At 33.6% G+C, this 22,187-nt stretch overlaps 1 protein-coding gene across 3 annotated transcripts; it reads left to right on the forward strand.

Annotated features, from left to right (window-relative positions):
• Positions 1-714: 714 nt before the first annotated feature.
• On the forward strand, positions 715-21,961 carry Didum (dilute class unconventional myosin). 3 transcript variants are annotated; one of them, XM_083083775.1, is made up of 15 exons: positions 715-1,220; positions 11,377-11,804; positions 12,189-14,550; positions 14,678-15,226; positions 15,452-15,751; positions 16,024-16,129; positions 16,806-16,992; positions 17,095-17,124; positions 17,502-17,700; positions 17,977-18,070; positions 18,206-18,244; positions 18,608-18,766; positions 18,973-19,645; positions 19,892-20,174; positions 20,346-21,961. In XM_083083775.1, the coding sequence occupies exons 1-15, from the start codon at positions 1,194-1,196 to the stop codon at positions 20,463-20,465; spliced, it is 5,556 nt and encodes a 1,851-aa protein (XP_082939901.1). In that variant the 5' UTR covers positions 715-1,193; the 3' UTR covers positions 20,466-21,961. The 3 variants fall into 3 exon arrangements, with proteins under 3 accessions (XP_082939901.1, XP_082939903.1, XP_082939902.1); XM_083083777.1 differs by lacking the exon at positions 18,206-18,244; XM_083083776.1 differs by lacking the exon at positions 17,095-17,124.
• The last annotated feature ends 226 nt before the right edge of the window (positions 21,962-22,187 follow it).

Here is a 22,187-nt window from a genome sequence, read left to right on the forward strand (position 1 = left end):
TTAACTCTACAGGTATATTAACATCAGTGGCATGTAGTCTGATATAGTAGAATCCGAAGCTGCCAACAAATGATTACAAAGGTAGTCGTCGGTAGTTGAGCGAATAATGATAAAAGCTTACATTATCAGATTATTATCTTATTTATCAATTGGATATAGGAAATATTTAAGCAAAATATAGGAAGTTCCTCTCCTAATTATAAACATTATTATTTTATATCACATATAATAAACAGGAAAACTTAAAAATATTGCAAAATCTTCAGAAATATTAAGAGCCAAGTTTAAATAACAAATTATATATATAATTGTAAAATAAAAATACAAATTTATCTCTATTCTTATCATCTCATATACTTATCATAATATCTATTATTTTACAAAATTGTGAGAATGCCAAGTGTTTAAAAGAGATAAAGTGCGCACAGTCATCCCCAATACCTTTTACAATATTTTTATAACACGTTTACAACAGACATTTTACATTTTTACGCGATTTTGAGCTCCTTTCAACTGATACAGCTGTAGCGAGACCAATCGAGCAGCTTCGTACGTTCTCCAAGATCCCACTCTACGTCGAACGTCGCCAGTGTTGGTCTTCGATCCTTCGAGAAGGACCGCCTAACAGGTCTCGCTGAGCGTCAGAGCGAGATATCGATGTCACCCGCGCAGTGGGTGTTGTCGGAGAGGGGCGCGCAATCTAAACCCGATAACGAGCCAGCTGGCGGCAGTGCCGTCGTTTACGTGGAGGTACGACCTTCGCGAGAACCCGCTCTCGCCTGGTGGACCCGAGCCGGACCTCGTCCGGAGGAAGGTCGCAGCCAGAGGTTCCCGCGGAATAAATCGCGCGGCAGGAACCGGTACAGCTCGCGGGCACGAAGAGCCGAAATTCTCCCGCGGATCCCCGAGGAGCGAAGCGAATCGGAGCAGAGGCGCCGAGAGAGAGGGAGGGAAGGAAAAGAGCAAAACAAACATGCCGTGACCTCCCTCAGGTGTGACAATGTGTACAACCCGACGAAGTCGACGGTGCTCATAGCGCGTGCGACTCTCGATCGCATGCGATCAAAGCCGTAGACGCTTCGTCGTCATCGTCGTCGTCGTCGTCGTTGCCTTTTGCCGCGCGTGTAATCGTGTTGTGCAGTGGTATCTCCTGACCCAGCTTCTACCACGCTCAGGTGCCTGGACCGATCGCGATGACTACGAGGGAGCTCTACGTTAAGGTATTGTTCGCGAGCGCTTGCTCAGGGGGAGATACCAGGTAGCTGATGCGCATCCTCGAGGAAGATGGCAGGTCTTTTCCGACGTGAATTGCGCGCCGAGGATTCTCGCATCGTTTTAGTCCCCCGAGAGAGATCGACGCTGAGCTTCAAGGGGATGTTTCGGTTCGATATGTAGCTTAATATATAAACGTGATCATGCACTTTGAGTCATTCGTTTTGGAATCGATATTTCGGATTTTTTTGCTTGATAAATAATAATTCTTTAGAATTCAGATAATTAAGACTGTTAAGTCATTTTCGTGATCCTGAAATTTGTGATAGATGTTCGTGTGAAAATAAATGTGAAGTATGTAAAATTTGTTTCAAGTGCACTCAATAAGCGAAAGAGTTGATTAAAAGTCCAAAAAGACTTGATGACAGACTCTTCCATCGTTATTTAAAATTTAATATTAACGATACACATCGTTGTAATTTAGATAAATTATATTATATTCTAGTCAACATGATATAATATAAATTTAGAAATCTGGATCTCTCTGGATATATGTGAAACGATATACGAGATCAACCAGGAAACTCACGGAGCTGAAAAGGTCTCGATTATACAATCAGTAGAAATTGCAGAAACGATGTCGGATACTATGAGTTTATGGTTGCGCATGCGAAACTGTAATCTGACTTTGTTCTTACATTATTAACTGTGCAAACCTTTGACATTTAGAGTGAATGTATTTCTCGCGGGGTGTCAACTTGTTAATTCAATCCGTTGTCAACAATCTGCAATGGAGGAAAACTGTCAATCTGTTTTAATTACGATTATATTTTTTAAAATTATCTGCAAAGCAAATTTTCAATTCTTCAAGGATTTCAATTGTTCCATTATACGCAAGGATAAAATCGAATAAATTTTAATCATTATTTTATCCATATTTTGCTATATCGATAAATATATAACATATATATATTACAAGTATAATTCATCCATTTACAATGTATGCGTGTACATGTCATATTTTCTATGTAATACAAGATTGTATTGAAGGGAAAATGCTATCTCTCTATTGCTATTTCTTTTTTATTTCGATTTGAATATAGGCCGACATTTCTATTACATTTAATTATGCAGGCTATTATTCGCATTCACAAAGACTCTCTTCTCTCCTTGAACATTGTGGATCCTGTATGAAACATAATCGCTTTCCGTCTTTCTAAAAGCATTTATTTGAAAATTTATCTTGATGTATTGCCTCGTAGCTTGCCTTTCTGCGATTTCAAATATTTAGAAGCAAACAAGTTTTTATATCTCAGTACTTGCTTTAGACTCAAGCTTTACACACTCTGAGAATCAACAATACTGACCTGACATTGCTATCTAAAGCTATTCTAAAGTTAACAACTCTTATACCTCTAGGTGTGTACATATTTTACAATTAATATCTTCCTTCTGAAATCGATGCAAACAATTTCTTCTTCAAAATTAATTTATATCTATAATCAATATGTCATTATTTAATACAAGTTAAAAATTACTTATTTTCCCATTTTTTAAAATAGATACTAATAGAATATTTTTCGTTTCTTTCTTTATAAAATTAAAAATTCGTAAGTTAAAGTTTTATCGATTTATTTTTTATATATTTTACGAACTAATCGAACTGCAAAACCCATTATTCGTGCAATAATTCATATCTTATTTTTTTCTGTTAATTATAAGATTGATATAAGGATCACATAAAGATGATGCAATTCTCGAGCTATCGCGATTTCTTTTCAAAACTAAAATCAATAACTACCAGAGCGGGAAAGCTATTGCCGAGAGACCTAAATTCTGGTTTATACTAGGTGGCACGACCAGCCGTAGAAACAGGAGTTTATTTGCCTGATAATGTTTCTCGCACGTTGACAGTACAATTACGATTATAGGATCCGTTCGACACTCAGTGTTGTACTTCTTATTAAAAAAGAAATGATTTACAATTGATACAATCATTAATTTTTGAAATTTATCCAATTATTATTAAAATACGTTAAGATGTTATAACACAATTTAAATTTAATTTTTTTTTATTATTAATGATTTATATAACTTTTTTTAAGTAAAAGAAATTTACATGATTCAAGAAATATCAAGAAATATATACACTATTTTTGAAACAAATTTATCATAAATATTTCAATTACTAATTGAAATGGTAGGAATCTGTAAATTATTATTATATGACAAGTATAAATTAAGATAATTAAATCGATAATAATTGGAACGAAATAATTGGACATATTTGATAGAATCTATTAGAGTTCATTTTTGGACTATCAATAACAATAGTTCTCAATAGTCGCACTTCCCACAATTATGAATTATATTAACTGATGCTGAAATTGTGAAATGTCACTAATATGTCAAGACCAACAATAATTAATTGTATCTCATTATCTGAGTCATGTTTTAGAGGGAAATCAACAATGTGCAAATGTATATTGTGTAGAAACTAATTATGCCAAGTGTATAATTAATTAAATTTTGAAAATTTTATTACATAAATAAAAGTACATCTCTATCACTAATGCATATTGTCTTCACAATCTTCCCATGAAAATTATCGATAAAAGTCTACTGAAATACAAAGATAGTACAGCATATAATAAACCTAAATGCATCTCGCGAGTGTGCCATCGAGTAATGAAGATGAAGATTAGAAAGTGGCGATGCGCTATATAACTTGCCTCTTTGGCTTACACCATTCCCTTTAAGCCTGTGACGCTTCTCTCCGACGTTGGTGGTTGATTTATCGGTGTGAGCGGCGGGGGTTGTCCGAGGTCGGGCGTCATGGTTTTTGTTAGAACAGGTTTTCGCCTTTTTGGCGACTCGAGGGTTCAAAAGAAAAAGAAAACGACGGAAATAATGTCGGATATGGATATTCTTTTGGTATCTTTTCGCATCGATCATGTTCATTTGAGCTACGATGCGGGTCTTCAGAAAATCTTAAACCGTTGAACATGCTTTTAAAACGTGAAAGTAGGAAAATATTTGTATTGTTGAGAGGAAAAAAATAATGAGAGAAAACACCATATTTTTGAAAAATATTGTATACATTTATAAAGAAAGAGATTAGTCAAATATATTTTCACATTAAACATAAATTTACAGAATAAATTTATTAAATAAATTTACAGAATGTCATTTAACTGTTGTGAATAAAATTGAAATTTTAGCAGTTTAAGAAAATTTATAGAGGTTTGAGTCTTAATTTAAGAATTTTAAATTTCTATTCGCATCTTCCTAAAACGATTGCTGCGACCATCTACAGATGAAATGCATATGCAATCACGAAAAATCTCCTCGAGATGATGGAGGGCAAAGAATATAGGATGAGATCAAAACGTTTTGCTTCTCTGCAGCAAGAGAAAGGGATCTTGGCAGTAGTTTACCGATTGAATTGATCGCCGAACTGCCAGCTATTCCTAACTTTTTTAATTCACTTAATTTCAATATGAAAGCGCGGTTCTGACTTTTCATCTAGAAATCTAATTGGACCACAAAAAACTCGAGTTTTAGTAAATAAAAATCTCCAGATATTGTTAAAGTGATTTTTAATTGTCGATCTAAAGAGATATTTAACGTCACAAATTTACAAAATAATGTTCTATTAAATTTTCATTGAGAAAGAATGCTGTCTGCTTATTATCAGATATTTATTGTCAAATATATTAGATATATTATTATTTATTCTATTAATGTTTGTATTCTTAGTGCGCAAATGCTGCCGAGAATCCTTTCTCTCAACAGACATTCTCCTTGTATTGATTGCAACGCGCCGCGAATGGAAAAGGCCTCGTGTCTCTAGTCCAAGATCACTAGTTCAAGAGATTAATACATTTTACTCGTGTTGTAATTAGAGAAATTCAGCAACAATTATATACGCGTTTTATTTTAAATAAAATATTTTTTTCGATGAAGAAAAATGTTCTCATGTTAAATAAGGCATTATGTTGGTCCTTTCTGGCGCCTCTTTCAGCCTCTTTCTCTCTTAGCGAGACAAAAGCTCCGGCGGCGATATCCCATGAAAGTATTCCGCTTTATGGAACGCGCGCTATATAATTAACATTCACGCTCGAAGCGGAAAGTTAGGTTCTCATGTGACTTTTATTTCGTGGAAACTCAATGGCTAAATTTATTTTTGTTTATTGTCACTTTTGTTTATTATCATTTTTGTTTATTGTTTATTCTAATTAATTATGCTTCTGATGTGCATCGAGAATGTCAATTATTTGCACTTGAAATATTTTCACGATTATAGGATATTTTAAGGTAAATTAAATCATGTGCACTAAAATTGAATAGAGCACTCTATAATTATTTCTACTTATTTCTTACTTTATGCATAATTCGGATTTAAACATGCAATTTTATATGACGTAAAGCGTCGTTCAAGATGCATTTGAAACCCTGATTACAAATCACATAATTTTGCGTGAATGATGCAGAAAAAAAAGAAATATTGCATGTATTAAAAACTTGACTTATATACAATTATATATATATATATATATATATATATATATATATATATATATAAAATTATATTTACGATATAATTCAGAGGTATATATATGTAATGATATTTCGTGAGAAATAATAATTAAGTAATTTTATATAATAATGATTGTGTGTGATTAACGTTTTTAAGTTCAATAATATATTAAATACATAGAAGTAAGCAAAAAGAATACGTTGGAGTAACCAACAACAAAGAATGTAAATTCGCTAAACTTGTTTATCTCGTTTGGTTTTTTATGCGTGGATCTTGAGGTTTATATATATAAACTTCAAGATTCATAAAAAATAGAACGAAATAAACATGCAAATATATATATATATATATATATATATATATATATATATATATGTATATATATATAAAATAAACCGTCTTGAACGACGGTTTACGTCATATAAAATTGCATGTTTAAATCCGAATTATGCATAAAGTAAGAAATAAGTAGAAATAATTATAGAGTGCGTTATTAAATTTTAGTGCACATGATTTAATTTACCTTAAAATATCCTATAAACGTAAAAATATTTCAAGTGCAAATAATTGACATTCTCGATATATATATATATTTGTTTCATTATTCTCATCTCTTGCTTCCTTGATAAAAGTAGATAATTTATCAACATGTATTCTGGAGTGATTCATCAAAAATATAAAATCTGAAAGATGAAATATAAAATATCGATAAATATCCAATACAAGCTATGTGATTAATTGCCTCTATAATATAATATAGTTATTTTTGCTATTTTTGTATTTATAAGTTTATCTGCAAACCGATTTTTCATTTATTTTTAAGTTCATTTTTTTGACAGTTGTACTCAAAAATCGTTATCATTTCACATGCCAAAGAATTCCATTCTATATTTCATATTTCAAATATTGACTTCAAATATTGAATATTGTTTACGAATCTTGAAAAACAACTACACGTAATGAGTAATTTAATTAAATTTTTCGCTGAAGAAATCCATGTCAGCATGAATCATACATTCCGGGACGACCTCGTAGTGATAAGATTGCGACGTTTTTTCAATTGCTTCCACCTAAGCTTGAATTGTATGAAAACAGCTTGAACTTCAATTGTAGAATATTGTCAGATTATCACTATCAGGTGTCATGTGCGAATATCTTGAACCAATTGTCTGATCGAATTTGACATAAGCAATAAAGAACTGTGCATTGAAAATAAAATAATTAACAGTATAATTACTGTTATTTTTGCTCCATTATCGTTCAGTAACTTCATACAAAATATTATATTTTACAAATGTATTAAGCATATTTTCAAGACATATAATCATATATTGATTATCAGGTTAATAAAACAATGCAATTATTTTTACAAATATTAAATATCTCTTCACTGGAACTTATATATAAAATTATTAATACCTATCGACTTCTTGATGGTTAGGTTTGCGGTTTGATTGAATAATATCGTAACGTGGAAAGTATCTTTTAAATGTTTTTTCCTTATTTCTTCCGTTGCAATATTATTTCCTCATTTCACGGTCGTGTTATTTCCTGGTGTTTTTTATTTTTGATGATGATATCATTTTCAGTAAGGCTAATAAACTGATTGCATTTAATTTTATTGTAAGTGTACCAGCCGAAATTATCATAAAATTACAAAATTTTAATTTCCATCTCTGATGTATATTATTCTTAAAATTTAGCGTTTTATTCTTTATTTCTGATAATACTCTTAGTTCTGATTCGTTTCCATATACAAAAATATTCGCATGATAATATTAGATAAAGGAATCGCATGCGAAATGTAACGGAAGCCTTAGATCAGTGGTGAAGCTCGGATACAACACGAGCGAGGGTTGCGTTGGCCGATCAAAGGCAAGACGAGACGGAGTTGCTTCGTGCATTTGCGTGAAATGATTTACCAAGTTTCAAAGAAAATATAACTGCCATCGTTTGAATGGCCTTCGCGAAATTGGAGCACCATCGATCAAAATGCGAATTGCGACAAAAGCGTGCGCTGCACAATAAAAGTTTACTCGATTTTTTTTTACGAAGAAAGTATATTTCATAAATATGAAAAAAATACACATAATTCATATATAAATATTGCAATTAATATTTATAAATAAATAATAGTGTAATTAATATATAAACAATATATATATTTTCGAAATAAGAATTTATATTTATCAAGAAATATTCAAGAGTTCTAATCTAAGAAAATTTTTTACTTTACTTTTCACGCATAAATAATGTCTTTTCGTTTACGTATTTATCTTATTTTTAATTCTTAATGCGTCATTGTAATCTTATGCTTTTGGAATATATATTACATAGCTGTAGCATATTAATTCGTGGCTGAAGGCGCGATAGTGAACACTATAGCTAGCTTGCATTACGAGTTACATAATTGTAAGCAAAATACGCCGTAACTTTCTAAGACACGAACCCACGGATTATTTTTATCTTCTGAATATTTCTTCAATTAAAGGACTACGTGAGAACCCGGTAGACAGCTCAAGTTTTTCATTCCTCTTCCCGTAAATCCGCGAAGATAATTGCCGTTGTTGCGCGCTACAGATATACTATAGAGAGCATGGGAATAATTTCTTTAGCATGTCGTAACCAAGTGAAAGACATCTGGCCAAGACATTATAAAACCTTAAACAATTCGGATTCGCATAATTGGAAAAGATATTTGGAAAGAAAGTAATTATATGAAATTGGAGCAAAATGAAAAGAATAATTAAGAGCACTTTCTGTCTAATTAATCCCATATAACACTATAAAATTTGTATTAATGTACATATATGTTACATTTGATCTATGTGTAACGCTCTGTCAGATTCTCAGAGAATAGTTCGATTATTAATTCTCTATTTGTCTCTGTCTCTCTATTGCTTTTTCTCTTTGTGAACTCTACTTGGAGTGTTTCAGCGAAAATCTCTTATGTAATCAACTAATATATTATAATGATGATTCTTGTAGAGAGGCAAGAATTTTTGCATCACAAACATAAAAAAACATATAAAAAATTTTATTTTATAAGGTTCATATTGGTTCTCTCTAAAAACTAAAATATTACACTACATATATAGTTATATAAATTATATTAACTAAAGAAGTATAAATTGTGTGTGTATAAATTTTTGTATAAATACTCTTTCCTATACATGTGGTTTCTATGAATAAATTTTGGAGAATCATGGCAATTCGTGCTCTTTCTTAATACTTATAATTGAGATTTTTTTGAGAACCTATAATAAAATACATTGATATATTGTATAAAATACATTGAATACTGAAATTATATTTATATAGAAGAGAAAGAGACTAAATAAATTTTTAGATCCCACGAATTCATCTTTATTTCTTTAGATTAAACAATTGTATCAATTTAAAAAGTAAAATATCAAATTCCGGATATTTAAAATCACTTATTAAGTATGACATGCGAATGTCATTGATTCCAATTCTGGTAGAATAAGCTTTTCAGTTCGTAAATATATGCTACAATATTTGTCAACGTGGTGTCGTATCGCACAACGTAATATCGCACGCAAGGATAATTCGCATAAATATGCAGCATATATGAATACCGTACGTCTTATGAGTCACAGACGTAAAAACGTGCGTCGATAGAGACAAACCAAGAGATAAGAGGTTCAATTATACCGTGCTAGTAACTTCGCGACAATTACCTTACCTGCGTTTTACGTTTACACCTCTCTTCTCCACCCGATGAAACGGTATCTTGCGTAATGACATACACGTGCACTGTGGGAACGAAGTTCAGGGTCACGCATTTCGCCGCCTTTCTAAATGCGATTAATTCGCTCGCAAAAACTGTTAATAATATTATAAACGAGCTGCCTTTTAATGACAGAGTGAAAACTAGCAATTCCTTTATCACTTTTGAAAGATTTTCGCACGCCAAAGATACGATCGATTAATTATTACAAGCGATTATCGCCGTAGTAATTAATAAAAGAGTAAAGAAGCCGTTATCGTTAAGGTAAACACAATGTGTTGCAAGTTTACGAATCTCGTCGACCACTTTGTTTCTCATATTATGCAATTATTACCTCAGTGTGAATTATATATATGATTAACTCGTTTTACGCTCATTTAAATTTCGTTAGACTATCAAATTATTATAAAATCGCACATTGCGATTTTTCAGTATAGTTTTCTATGACTAAAAAAAAAAGATTTAATAATTTAAATATTAATTTTAGTTATTAATTTCTTTTATTTATACGTACATATATAAAATACTAGACACATCGGTGCAAAATATGTAATTATATTACGTAACAGTGACATATTTTTTTCTGCATAAAAAATTTGTACGCAGATATGATTTTATCTCGGCTATACGGGAAAAAAAGAACATAGTCGGTGTATCCGTTGAATTATTTCGACCACGAAGTACCGATTATGGTTACGGATCGCTGACGTTACTTGTGGGATGATCCGAAATGTAGGGCGGCAAAGGCGAAGTCGCGACCTCGCCGAGGTAAAACCATTTTACCGTTGCTTGACATTCTTCAAGATAGTACATTGTAATATGATTGGGTGGTCCGGGAAAGAGACGACAATCTATCTGCTTCGACATACATTTTTTTTTTTTACAGAGATCCTTGTAAAGACTGTGAAGTGTATTAAGTTTGATGGAGACGTTACATTTGTTTTAATTGTGAAAATTATTCTTGCACGTTTATAAAAAATATCAAGTGTGTATAAAACAATCAGTTATTCAAACAATCAGAAGAATCTAATGATGTTACTAAATCTACATGATAGCCTAATCTTTTGGACATTTATATATTTTTTAAACTTCATATTTTACAATATTATTTAAATGTTTAAATTTTAATTAGCACATATAATATTATTATGCGGTTTTTTACAAATTATATTTTCGTTAGATAATGATTAAAAGTAGGTTCAAATTTTGCTAGAATTTTTTTTATAATAGAAATATAATTTCCTTTTATAATTTATTATGTGGATCAATTTTGTATTCGCAAGAAACAAAAAGGAATCAATATCTTGTTAGTCACATGCTTGATTAATGAACATTATTTTAAATAGTATTATTAGAAATAGAATGGTGATTTTTATGAAACGGTAAATCTCCTACGTAAATGACATATCATAACATTGAAAGCATGAAATGACAGAAAATTGGAGCATTCATCAACCGAATAGATATATTTTTATTGATGACCTCGTGCTTTATGCATCACTCCAAAAGGGAAAAAGCGGGTCATCTTTGCAATGCTTGAAAAGTCGCTCGATGACCAATTAAATGACGATTATACAGCACGATATAAATAAACGCAGTCGATATAGATAAGATTATCTACGATCGCATTTGAAATAAATATATATAATGCAAATTCGACGATATTTTCGTTCAACTTAAAGTAAAACTAACACACGTGTCTTTTCATGTACGTTTTTAATAAAAATATAGTTGCAATTTTCCGATATCTGTGCGTCTCGATACTTTAATAATTTTATAAATTTGTGTGTGTGTCAGGGATGCGTATTTTTATATCAAACTATAATAAAACCTGCATAACTTTGTTGACGTGAAAAAACCTAATCAATTATAGGGTGGCCGAGTATGGGTGCCGCATCCGGAGAAAGTGTGGGAGGGCGCGGTGCTTCTGGAGAACTACAACAAACGGAATCAGTCGACGTTGAAAGTACAAACGGAAGAGTCAAATCAGACGAAGACGTTGGAGATCAAATCAGACGTGGATCTTCCTCCGCTCCGCAATCCGGATATTCTTATAGGAATAAACAATCTCACATCATTGTCCTTCCTTCACGAGCCCGCTGTCCTCTACAATCTTCAGATCCGCTTTCAACGGCATTGCATCTACACTTATTGCGGCATCGTCCTGGTCGCCTTCAACCCGTACAACGAATTACACATCTACGGCAATGACACGATATGGGCCTACAGGGGCCAGGCGATGGGCGACTTGGAACCTCATATATTCGCCGTGGCCGAGGAAGCCTACACGAAATTGGAGAGGTGATCGTCCGTCAATATTTATCTATTGATTACGTCACCGATACGTATCTATATGTCGCTGTTAATTAAGAAATAGATTAGACGATTCTCTCGTTGGATAAATAACTAATGAACAAATAAATAGATTTAAAGAAGAATTAAACAAGTAAAAAAAGAAAAAGATATAGATTAATCTTTTGAATAATAAATCAATTTTTTATAAAATATTATTATAAAATTATTATAAATATATTACTATAAAATATTATAGAAATTAAATTGCATTTTTTATATAAAAAACAAAATACTCGAAAAGTATTTTATTAAAAATTGAATTAAATGCTACCGAGTGTAATTATATTTATTTACCAAGAACAAATATTAATTTTATTTAATTCCATTTAGGGAGAACCATGACCAATCGATTATCGTTTCTGGCGAGTCGGGCGCCGGCAAAACGGTCTCCGCAAAGTATACCATGCGATACTTTGCGACTGTCGGCGGATCGGCGACGGAGACGCAGGTTGAGAAGAAGGTTCTGGCCTCTTCTCCCATCATGGAGGCGATAGGTAACGCGAAAACCACCAGGAACGACAATTCCTCGAGATTCGGCAAGTTTATCCAAATCCATTTCAACAAAAACTACCATATCACTGGCGCCAGTATGAGGACCTATTTGTTGGAAAAGTCGCGGGTCGTATTCCAGGCGAACGAGGAACGAAATTATCACATATTTTATCAGATGTGCGCGGCAGCGAAACGTCTTCCCCAATTGTACTTATCCGATCAGGATCAATTCCACTATCTTAATCAGGGTGACAATCCCACGATCGACGGCGTGGATGATCTCGAGTGCTTTGACGAAACGATCAGTGCATTGACGATGCTCGGTTTCACGTCCAAGCAGCAGGAAGACATGCTGCGCATTCTAGCCGCCATATTGCATTTAGGTAACGTAAAGATAAGTAATTGTAAGATCGAGAACACGAAGGATGGCGAGGTGGACACCGAATCCAGCTACATCTCTCCGTCAGACCGACATTTGCTGATTATTTCCGAACTACTCGGTATCGATGTAAAGGCAATGCGCAAATGGTTGTGCCATCGGAAGATCGTGTCGATGCGAGAAGTCTTCCAAAAGCCGATGAACGTGGAGCAGGCAATCGGCGCGCGAGACGCTTTAGCTAAGCACATCTACGCTGAGCTCTTCAATTGGATCGTGGTCGGCATCAACAATTCGTTGCAGTCTCATAGCAAAGCACAGTATTTCATCGGTGTGCTGGATATCTACGGTTTCGAGACATTTGAAGTGAATTCGTTCGAACAGTTCTGCATTAATTATGCAAACGAAAAGCTCCAGCAGCAATTCAATCAACATGTCTTCAAACTGGAGCAGGAGGAATATTTGAAGGAAGATATCGAGTGGACCTTCATCGACTTCTATGACAACCAGCCATGCATCGATTTGATCGAAACCAAACTGGGTATCCTAGACTTGCTGGATGAGGAGTGTCGCATGCCGAAGGGTTCGGATGCCTCGTGGGCGGAGAAATTGTACACAAAATGCAGCAAGTCGAAGCATTTCGAGAAACCGAGATTTGGCACTTCGGCTTTCCTGATTCACCACTTTGCTGATCTTGTACAATATGAGACAGTGGGCTTCCTAGAGAAGAACCGTGACACCGTGATCGAGGAACAGATAGATGTGCTGAGAGGCAGCGAGAACAAGCTACTGAAGAAACTGTTTAGCGACGAGGACCCGAAACTGGCGGTGCCACATACTAGAGTGAAGGTGTCCACGCAGAAGAGCATACCAACGAATGTGTCCAACAAGCAAAACAAAAAAACTGTTGGTTCGCAGTTCCGCGATTCGCTCAATATGCTGATGGCTACGTTGAACGTTACAACGCCGCATTACGTCCGCTGCATCAAGCCGAATGACTCGAAAGAAGCCTTCGAATACAATCCGGTGCGAGCGGTGCAGCAGCTGCGTGCTTGTGGAGTTTTGGAGACTATCAGAATCTCGGCCGCAGGTTTCCCGAGCCAACGAACGTACGGTGACTTCTTTCAGAGATATCGCTGTCTTTGTAAATTCAACGAGATACGACGGGATGATCTGAAGGAAACTTGCCGACGAATACTGGCCAGATACATCAACGATGACGACAAGTTCAAGTTCGGTAAGACCAAGGTGCTCTTCAGAGCTGGTCAAGTAGCGTATTTGGAGAAACTACGAGCGGAGAGACAGCGGGATGCCTGCGTGATGATCCAAAAAACGGTGCGCGGTCTGATCTATCGCAATAGGTACATAAAGATCCGTCGATCGATCCTCGGTCTTCAGAGATACGGCAGGGGTTGCATTGCGCGTCAGAAGGCGCAGGCTGTGAGGAGGGAAAGAGCCGCGATAAAGATACAGGCGCACGTGAAGGGCTGGCTGCAGAGGCGATGGTACCTGCAGGTGAAACACACAATCCTCGGCCTGCAGACATACGGCAGGGGCAACATGGCTCGCGTTAGATACTGGATAATGAAGGACAATGCTGCGGCGACAGTGATCCAAAGATTCGCGCGGGGATATCTCGTAAGAATGGCGTGTAGGAAGAAACTTAGAGACATAATTACCGTGCAGTCGTGCATTAGAAGACGTCAAGCAAAGAAGATCTTTAGGCGACTGAAAGCCGAGGCCAGAAGCGTAGAGCACGTCAAATCCCTCAACAAAGGATTGGAAATGAAGATCATCACGTTGCAACAAAGGATAGACGAATTTGTAAGCGATGTCTTATCTTATATAAGCTGTATAAATTACTTATTATTTTATTATTATTTTTATATATTTTAATATTTCGAATAATATAAAAAAAGATTGTACTTTTGAAATGAATCTATTGTTTCAGGCAAAGGAAAATCACTTCTTGAAGAATATGCAAAACGAAATGTTAGATTTGAAGCTCAAATTGGATAACTTGAAATCCGTCGATATTGACAATAAAAAGTTGAAGAAAATAGTGCAGGAAAAAGAGAAGGAGCTGAAAAATATACAGGAAATTCTGAAACAGGAGAGAGACGAAAAGATGGATATATTGCACGATAAAGAGAGGATTTCTCTGCAAAAGAACGAGGAAAATAAGAAACTTCAGCAAGAGAATGAGAGATTAAGAAAGGAGTTCTCAATAGCGACTGAGAAATTGAACAGCAACCAACGCGGTGCCGAGGAAAATCTAAAGTATCGTCTCGAGCAAGAGAAAGACCTGCTTCGGTTGGAACAGGATCAGGATCGTGGAGCCTATCAGAGACTGCTCAAGGAATACCACGAGCTAGAACAACATGCGGAAATGTTGGAACAAAAGCTAGCATTACCTGGACATTCGCGTTCTTTGAGCAACGCTTCCAGTGGTAGCGGTCAAATCGCGTCCACGGAAATTCCACAAGATGATCAAAACATCGTAAGTCGACATATAATTTAATTAAGTACACATTTTTACTTAAGTACACAATTTTAATTAAGTACAAATATTATTGAATAAATCGGGGAAATATTTATATAAAAGAAATTTGAATTTTAATATGATTAAATGTACAAAATCAATATAATTATAATTTATTATTACATTGATCACTATTATACCCTATTATGATTAGAGTTATATACTGCTATGATTCTGCTGTAGGATTTTGGTTACGGTTCCGTGAGATCCACGGCTTCCTCGTCAACGCCTTATTCGCGAGTAGAGACGATTGACTGGAATCAACAGCGATCAGATAGTCCACCGGATGGAGAAGTTCAGTCAAATAAATCGCCTTCAGAAAAATACGCATCTACGCACGCACCCGTAGACATCGGTCTCGTTCTGAAGCTGCAACAGAAATTAAAGGATGTCGAGAAAGAGAAGGGCAGATTGATCAGAATGGTCGAGGATCTGGAACGCGATAGTAACGAGGAGTCCTCTAGAACACAGGATTCGTTCAGAGTAAGTGAAGGAAATTTCATTTAGAAAAATAGCTCTCTTCTTCAAATTTTTATTTTTTCGAAACAGTCTGTTTGTATCTTGACTAAGTTTTCGAGTGAAAATATTCTATTACTTGTTAATTTCTTTTTTCCAACAAATAAGTTTGCGATATTATATTTAAAAAATTTTTTATTAAGATATTATCAATATAAACCCATCAATATAAAATTGCTCTGTTGTCTTATCGCTATTATCAGTAGATGACGAATCGAGACAATATGGTTTATTTGCAGCTCCAAGAACTGGAAATGGAGAATTCGCAACTTAAGAAAGACTTGAACTCATTGAGGAAAACCGTGTCATTGGGCAGCCCATCATCAGCGCAACAAAATCTCATGAGTAATTTACTATTGCAATTTATTAATTATCTTCTGCATTACATTTGTTAAGCACCGTAGATATATATGTATATTGATTTTTAACATATGAGTTAATTAACTTTGTATTTTTCAATATCCAAGATTGAAGTATAAGAAACATATATAAACACATTGTATATCTTCTATAATTTTTATTTTCTACTTTCTGCTTTTTCTATCCTCTCTAAAACTATCTTTATATTGGTTGTGTTTTGCGCTAAATAACTTGACAAAGTGTATCAATAATTATAACTAAGAGAAATATTTCTTTCATTTTATATATATATATATAGTATATATATATATATATATATATATATATATATATATATATATCATGCACCGTATTGTTTGCGAAATTATCGATTATCATATCAGTATTACCGATAATTTCAATTCCTGCTATCTTTGAAAGCTAAAAATACTCGAAGCAGTTTCAACGACATTATAAAGGTTTATAAACACTATAAAAATCTATATTTTTCGGAAAGTTATAATTCTTCAAAATACTTTACGTATATATTTATTATACCTTTGCTTTGTGTGTGGTAATTAAATGTTCCCCTGCTATTCCCAAGGTTAAATAACTGTGTAAGAGACAATAACAATAATACGACTAAGAAACACAAGATAATACTGACATAATGACTTTCTAGTACAATTCGAGGCACTACAGGAAGAACTGGAAAGAAGAAGAGAAGAGTGTATTCAACTGCATAGTGTGCTGGCTGATCACACGCGCAGGATGAAGAGTTTAGGTGCCAGTTATGGTCGCGACGTAGACATCATAAACGAGGACGGCGAGCTGGTACTTGCCTTCGAAGCGCAGAAAAAGATTAACAGGTAATATGAAACAGGACGCGCGTTTAACGAGATGAGTTGACTGATAACAAAGTGCCGTGTCTAATAGTCTTTTATCGTTTGTGCATGCACTTCGATTTTCAGTAAACTTAAAACAAAGGCACCGAGAGGAGAGTGAGTTGAGCAGATTAACGTTGCGATCCGTTTAAGCATCTTGTTCTGAACTGTTCAATCAAAGAAAAGAGATACTTTATAATTTCACGATATCATGAATGTCTTGAAGCATCTTAACCCTTAAAGTCATTAATTAGCAAAATTTTAATACTTACATCAGTATGTTGTGCGAATCATGCTAAGTTTTCTTAACGATTCATTAGCTCTAGTCATTGTCTCTCTCAAACATTTTCATTATCACTTCATAGTGGCGCTAATAATAAGCACGATTTTATGCTTAACATAATTCAATTCAACAATTTATTTGCGATTGAACAATTCAAAAAATTTAACAGTAATCTTCAAAAAAAGAAAAATCCGTATGTTTTGTTTTGAAGACAATTAGAGGATGAGCTACAAGGGAAAGAAAGGAATTGGCGATCGCAAAGAGATGAATGGCGAAACGAAATAGACAGACTGCAAGAAGAGATCGAGAAACAGCAAAAATTACTTTCCATTAATTTAAGCAAATCGCCGCAGACCCAAGCGGAACTTTATATGCAGCATGAGGTTGCCAGATTAACGTCTGAAAATTTAGTAAGTGAAATAAAATTCTCTATCGTAATGATATAAGTTAGTTTCAGTCAATTTTGTTGCATCGTTTTCATTTTTAAACACAATTTTAACTTTATATATAATGTATTTGGTTTAAGTATACATAATCAATTATTTTTTTAATTAATAAAAATATAATGTTTTGAATAAAAGTTATTTTGCTTAAGAAAATCTATATAAAAACTTAAACAGAATAATTTTTATTCGAAACATTTATATATAATATACACATATATATTTTTGACATATGTGTTAAAGGATCTTCAAGAAAAATATGATAAAATGGCAGAGGAATGCAGACGTTATAAGAAACAATGTAGAATCCTGGCGAAGCGGTTGAAGGATGCAGGCTGTAAGTATAATAACTATGCTTATCGAAAATAAAAAATATCATTGGGGAGAGAGATATTAAAAAATTTTTTAATCATATAAGCACGTATAAACATGTATATATATTTTAAATTACTTTATCTTAATGCTTCCAAAGACGAAGGAGAGGAACGTCCTTATGTACTAAGAAACGCCGGTGAGTGAGTGTGTGGTCTTGACAGATGTCATGAATCATCATCTTATTGAACTATTCGAAGAGTTTGTGGTTTGTGTGGACAAGTACAACCATTTTATCAAATTGAAAAAAAATTGATAGAATAAACAGTTACATTAGTTAAAAGATAAAAATTTCGTGTTTAAAAATATTATATTTAGGAAATAAAAATTAAAAGATCTCGAAAGAAAGAGTAGACTTTTCAAATAGTTCGATAATACATCATATAGACCATAACTCACTATCACTTGCATATTGCGTCGAACACGCGACATCGACATAGTTTAAAAAAATTTTGAAAAACCTATAAATCGCATCGAATATAAAAATTTCAATTTCTTTCAGTGCCTAATGCGGTAGAATACGCAAACGGATCCATCATTGTTTCCAGTACTCAGGATGGAAGTAATATGCCTGCCATTCGTAAGAAAGAAAGAGATTATGAAGGAATGTTTGAATTCAGAAAGGAAGATATCAACGTGATTATACGTCATCTAGTCATTGGTAAATTTCTCGCGTGCGCTGTAGCTTTAATAAATTTTTCTTAAATTTTAATAAATATTTATCAAGATGCAGTAAAGCTCTTACGTCATTTTTTTATATAAATAAATGTGTATAAAGAAATTCTCTCCATTATATATTTTATATTTATATTATTATAAGATATTATTATATTTTTATAAATTTATAATATTTTACATTCTGTTCAGAACTGAAACCCCGTATAGCGGTGACTCTGCTACCGGGTTTACCGGCCTACATCCTTTTCATGTGCATCAGGCACACTGACTGCATCAACGACGACGACAAAGTACGATCGTTGTTGACCGAATATTTGAACGCTGTTAAACGTGTGTTGAAGAAGCGCGATGATTTCGACTCCAGAGTGCTCTGGCTGAGTAATACCCTGCGACTGTTGCACAACATGAAGCAATATTCTGGCGACAAGCCATTCCAGATCGAGAATACACCTAGACAGAACGAGCAATGCCTGAGGAACTTCGACCTGAGCGAGTATCGCGTCGTGCTGAGTAACGTGGCGCTCTGGATTTTCAACAATCTCGTCACGAATCTCAAGGAGAGAATCCAGGCGCTCACGGTACCGGCCTTGCTGGAACACGAGGCCATATCTGTGCCCACTGATAAGGCTGGTCGACCCAGATCGTCGTCGATGGGTGGCGAACCGGACTCTACGCAGCAGAAGCTGGATAAGCTTCTCGGTGAACTTACATCGGTGCACAAGACCTTGCAGTATCACGGCGTCGATCCCGAGGTTGTGGTGCAGCTGTTCAAGCAACTGTTTTACTTTATGTGCGCCAGCGCTCTGAACAATTTGTTGCTAAGGAACGAACTCTGCCGGTGGACGAAGGGTATGCAAATAAGGTACGACAGCTCTCTCGATCTTTTTTTAATTTGCTAAAATAGAAAATTTGACACAAATATAATTGCATTGCAAAAAATATCGGGATTAAAAAATCGATAAAGAAATTTTCTTTGTAAATTAATAAATTTTTAATCTCTTCGGGAAATTTTAAAAGACTGGACTTTACTCAGTATTAATTCTTAGTTTATTTGCATAATAGAATATATATATATTTCTTGCAATAATATAATGTGTTTTTTATTAAGGTATAATATGAGCCATTTAGAACAATGGGGTAGAGATCGACGACTAGAAATTGCATCTGAAGCATTGCAACCCATCATACAGGCATCGCAGCTTTTGCAGGCGCGTAAAACGGACGAAGATGTTAATTCCGTCTGCGAAATGTGCAACAAGCTGACGGCTAATCAAATAGTGAAAATCCTGAACCTATACACACCAGCCGATGATTACGAAAGTCGAGTTCCTGTTTCGTTTATTAAAAAAGTACAAGATAAACTGAAAGAACGCGGGGAGAACAACGAACAGGTAAACTTTTTTGTGCCAAAAAAAATAATTAATTTTCTTACAATTAGTCAAAAATTTAAAAGAACTAAAGTGTGTATTTATCGTTCTCTAAAATATGAATAAGTTATAAAAACTTAAAATAGCGAAAAAATTTTTCGCAGCATATAATAATTTCACATTTTTGATTTTCAGCTGTTAATGGATCTAAAGTATTCCTATCCTGTAAGATTTCCGTTTAATCCATCGGACATTCGATTGGAAGACATCGAGGTACCCGAAGTGCTTCATTTGCCCATGCTCAAAAAAGTATAATGCAATAAAGCAAGCATAATCGTGGTAAAGATCCCCCCGTTCTATACCAGTCTTTAATTAAAAATGTTATTCTCGTGGATAATCGAAACTCGCTTAGCCCAATCCTTATTCGTACGAAAGTTAGCGGTACCAATAAAATCCGACTAAATTAGACGTAGACTCATCGGAAGCGATTCATCACGATATATATCACATTTTATATGTGTTTCTTTTTTACTCGGGTAATTCATAGATTTTACGATATGTCGTCGTCCCAAATCGCGTTCGCGTTTAAAGTCAATTCCGTTGTGTGTGTAGATAAATGTGATCGGGTCTTGGTGAGAAAGATCGATATTTTTTGTTATTGTTGCTGTACAGCGTTATACATCGAAATGTAAAAAAGAAAGGTACGAATATAAAATTCTTATAAGGATTTTGTTTCGCACATTTCATCATAAATTTAGTATTGAGATGAACTTAGAGAAACAATAATTTTATCATTTGTATTATATTTACAAATGATGAAAATATATATTTTATATTTATTATTATATCAAAATTAATAAATATAATATTATAATAAAATATCATATATTATGAAATATTATATTGATATATTATATTTATTATTTTATTTGATTCATCTTGGAATTTCTAAAATAAATTTTCTAATTTGTTTAAATTTATTGTTGATTACTTTTTTAATTCTAGAGGATAAATATAAATAAATTTACAGAGATGCTATTCTTCTTTCGAACCACTATTTTTTATGATATACAAAAAAATATATTTGTCTCATTACAACAAAATATAAAATTGTGAAGTTTTTAAAAATATTGCATTTTCTCCGAGTATGGAACAATTTCCATGATTCTAGGAAAATAATCTAACAAATATATGACAACGATAATTACAATTGAATACAAAATCTTAGATTTATATATACAGGAACTTTATTATTCTGTATATTGCGAATCCTTATATGAATTTTATAGATATCTTAAAGTTGAAAATTTGTTGAAGATGTAATTAATGTATAAAAAGGAAATGTATGCGTGCGAGAAATAGAAAAAAGAAAGGAAAGATATAATATTACGTTGGTATAGATTGTATATTTTGATATGAGAGAAAAAGAGAGAAAGAACTATTATAAATAATCGAGTCTGGTGTCGAAAGGACATAAGAATGAGAAAAACAGAAAAACGAAGGCGACCGAAAGAAACCGAAAAGATATATTACTATATTTTAATTTTAAATATATGTACATGCGATTGTGTATTTTGTGCCATTTTACGAATAGTTCGTAACAATATTTGTTATTTCATCCGGACTGTCATTGGTTTTATGCATTACAAACATATTGATATCTGGAGAAAAAAAAGAAAAACAGGGGGAAGAATATTTTCTCTCGAAAAATAAGATGGACAGAATATATATTTACACAATTACACACACCTTGACTCGATGTGACATATTTATTTGTTGCTAAAGTGAAAATAAAGCCGTTGATAACAGTTCTTACCCTATTTCTCATGCTTCTTACGTTAAAAGTGGTAAAAATGATCTTTTATTATGTATAAAAAATCATACATCATTAAAGTTCTCGTAATAATTTGCATATAACGTGAAAACATTTTTAAGTTTTTATAAAGGAGATACAGAAAATATAAGAAGGATAAAAGTATTTAAATTACAGGATCTCATATATTTATGTCATCACATTAGTACAAAAATCAGAGATAA

Source organism: Camponotus vicinus, unplaced genomic scaffold (assembly GCF_025532165.1).
Source record: "Camponotus vicinus isolate PSW18456_S1 unplaced genomic scaffold, iyCamVici1.0 SCAF_12, whole genome shotgun sequence".
Lineage (NCBI taxonomy): Eukaryota > Metazoa > Arthropoda > Insecta > Hymenoptera > Formicidae > Camponotus > Camponotus vicinus.

Bases quoted from the DNA above. Each gene is read 5' to 3' on its own strand.
- Didum (XM_083083775.1), top strand. From the start codon at position 1,194: ATGACTACGAGGGAGCTCTACGTTAAG. The intron at 18,071-18,205 runs GTAAGTATAATA...ATGCTTCCAAAG, and splicing joins GCGGTTGAAGGATGCAGGCT to ACGAAGGAGAGGAACGTCCT. The intron at 18,245-18,607 runs GTGAGTGAGTGT...AATTTCTTTCAG, and splicing joins TTATGTACTAAGAAACGCCG to TGCCTAATGCGGTAGAATAC.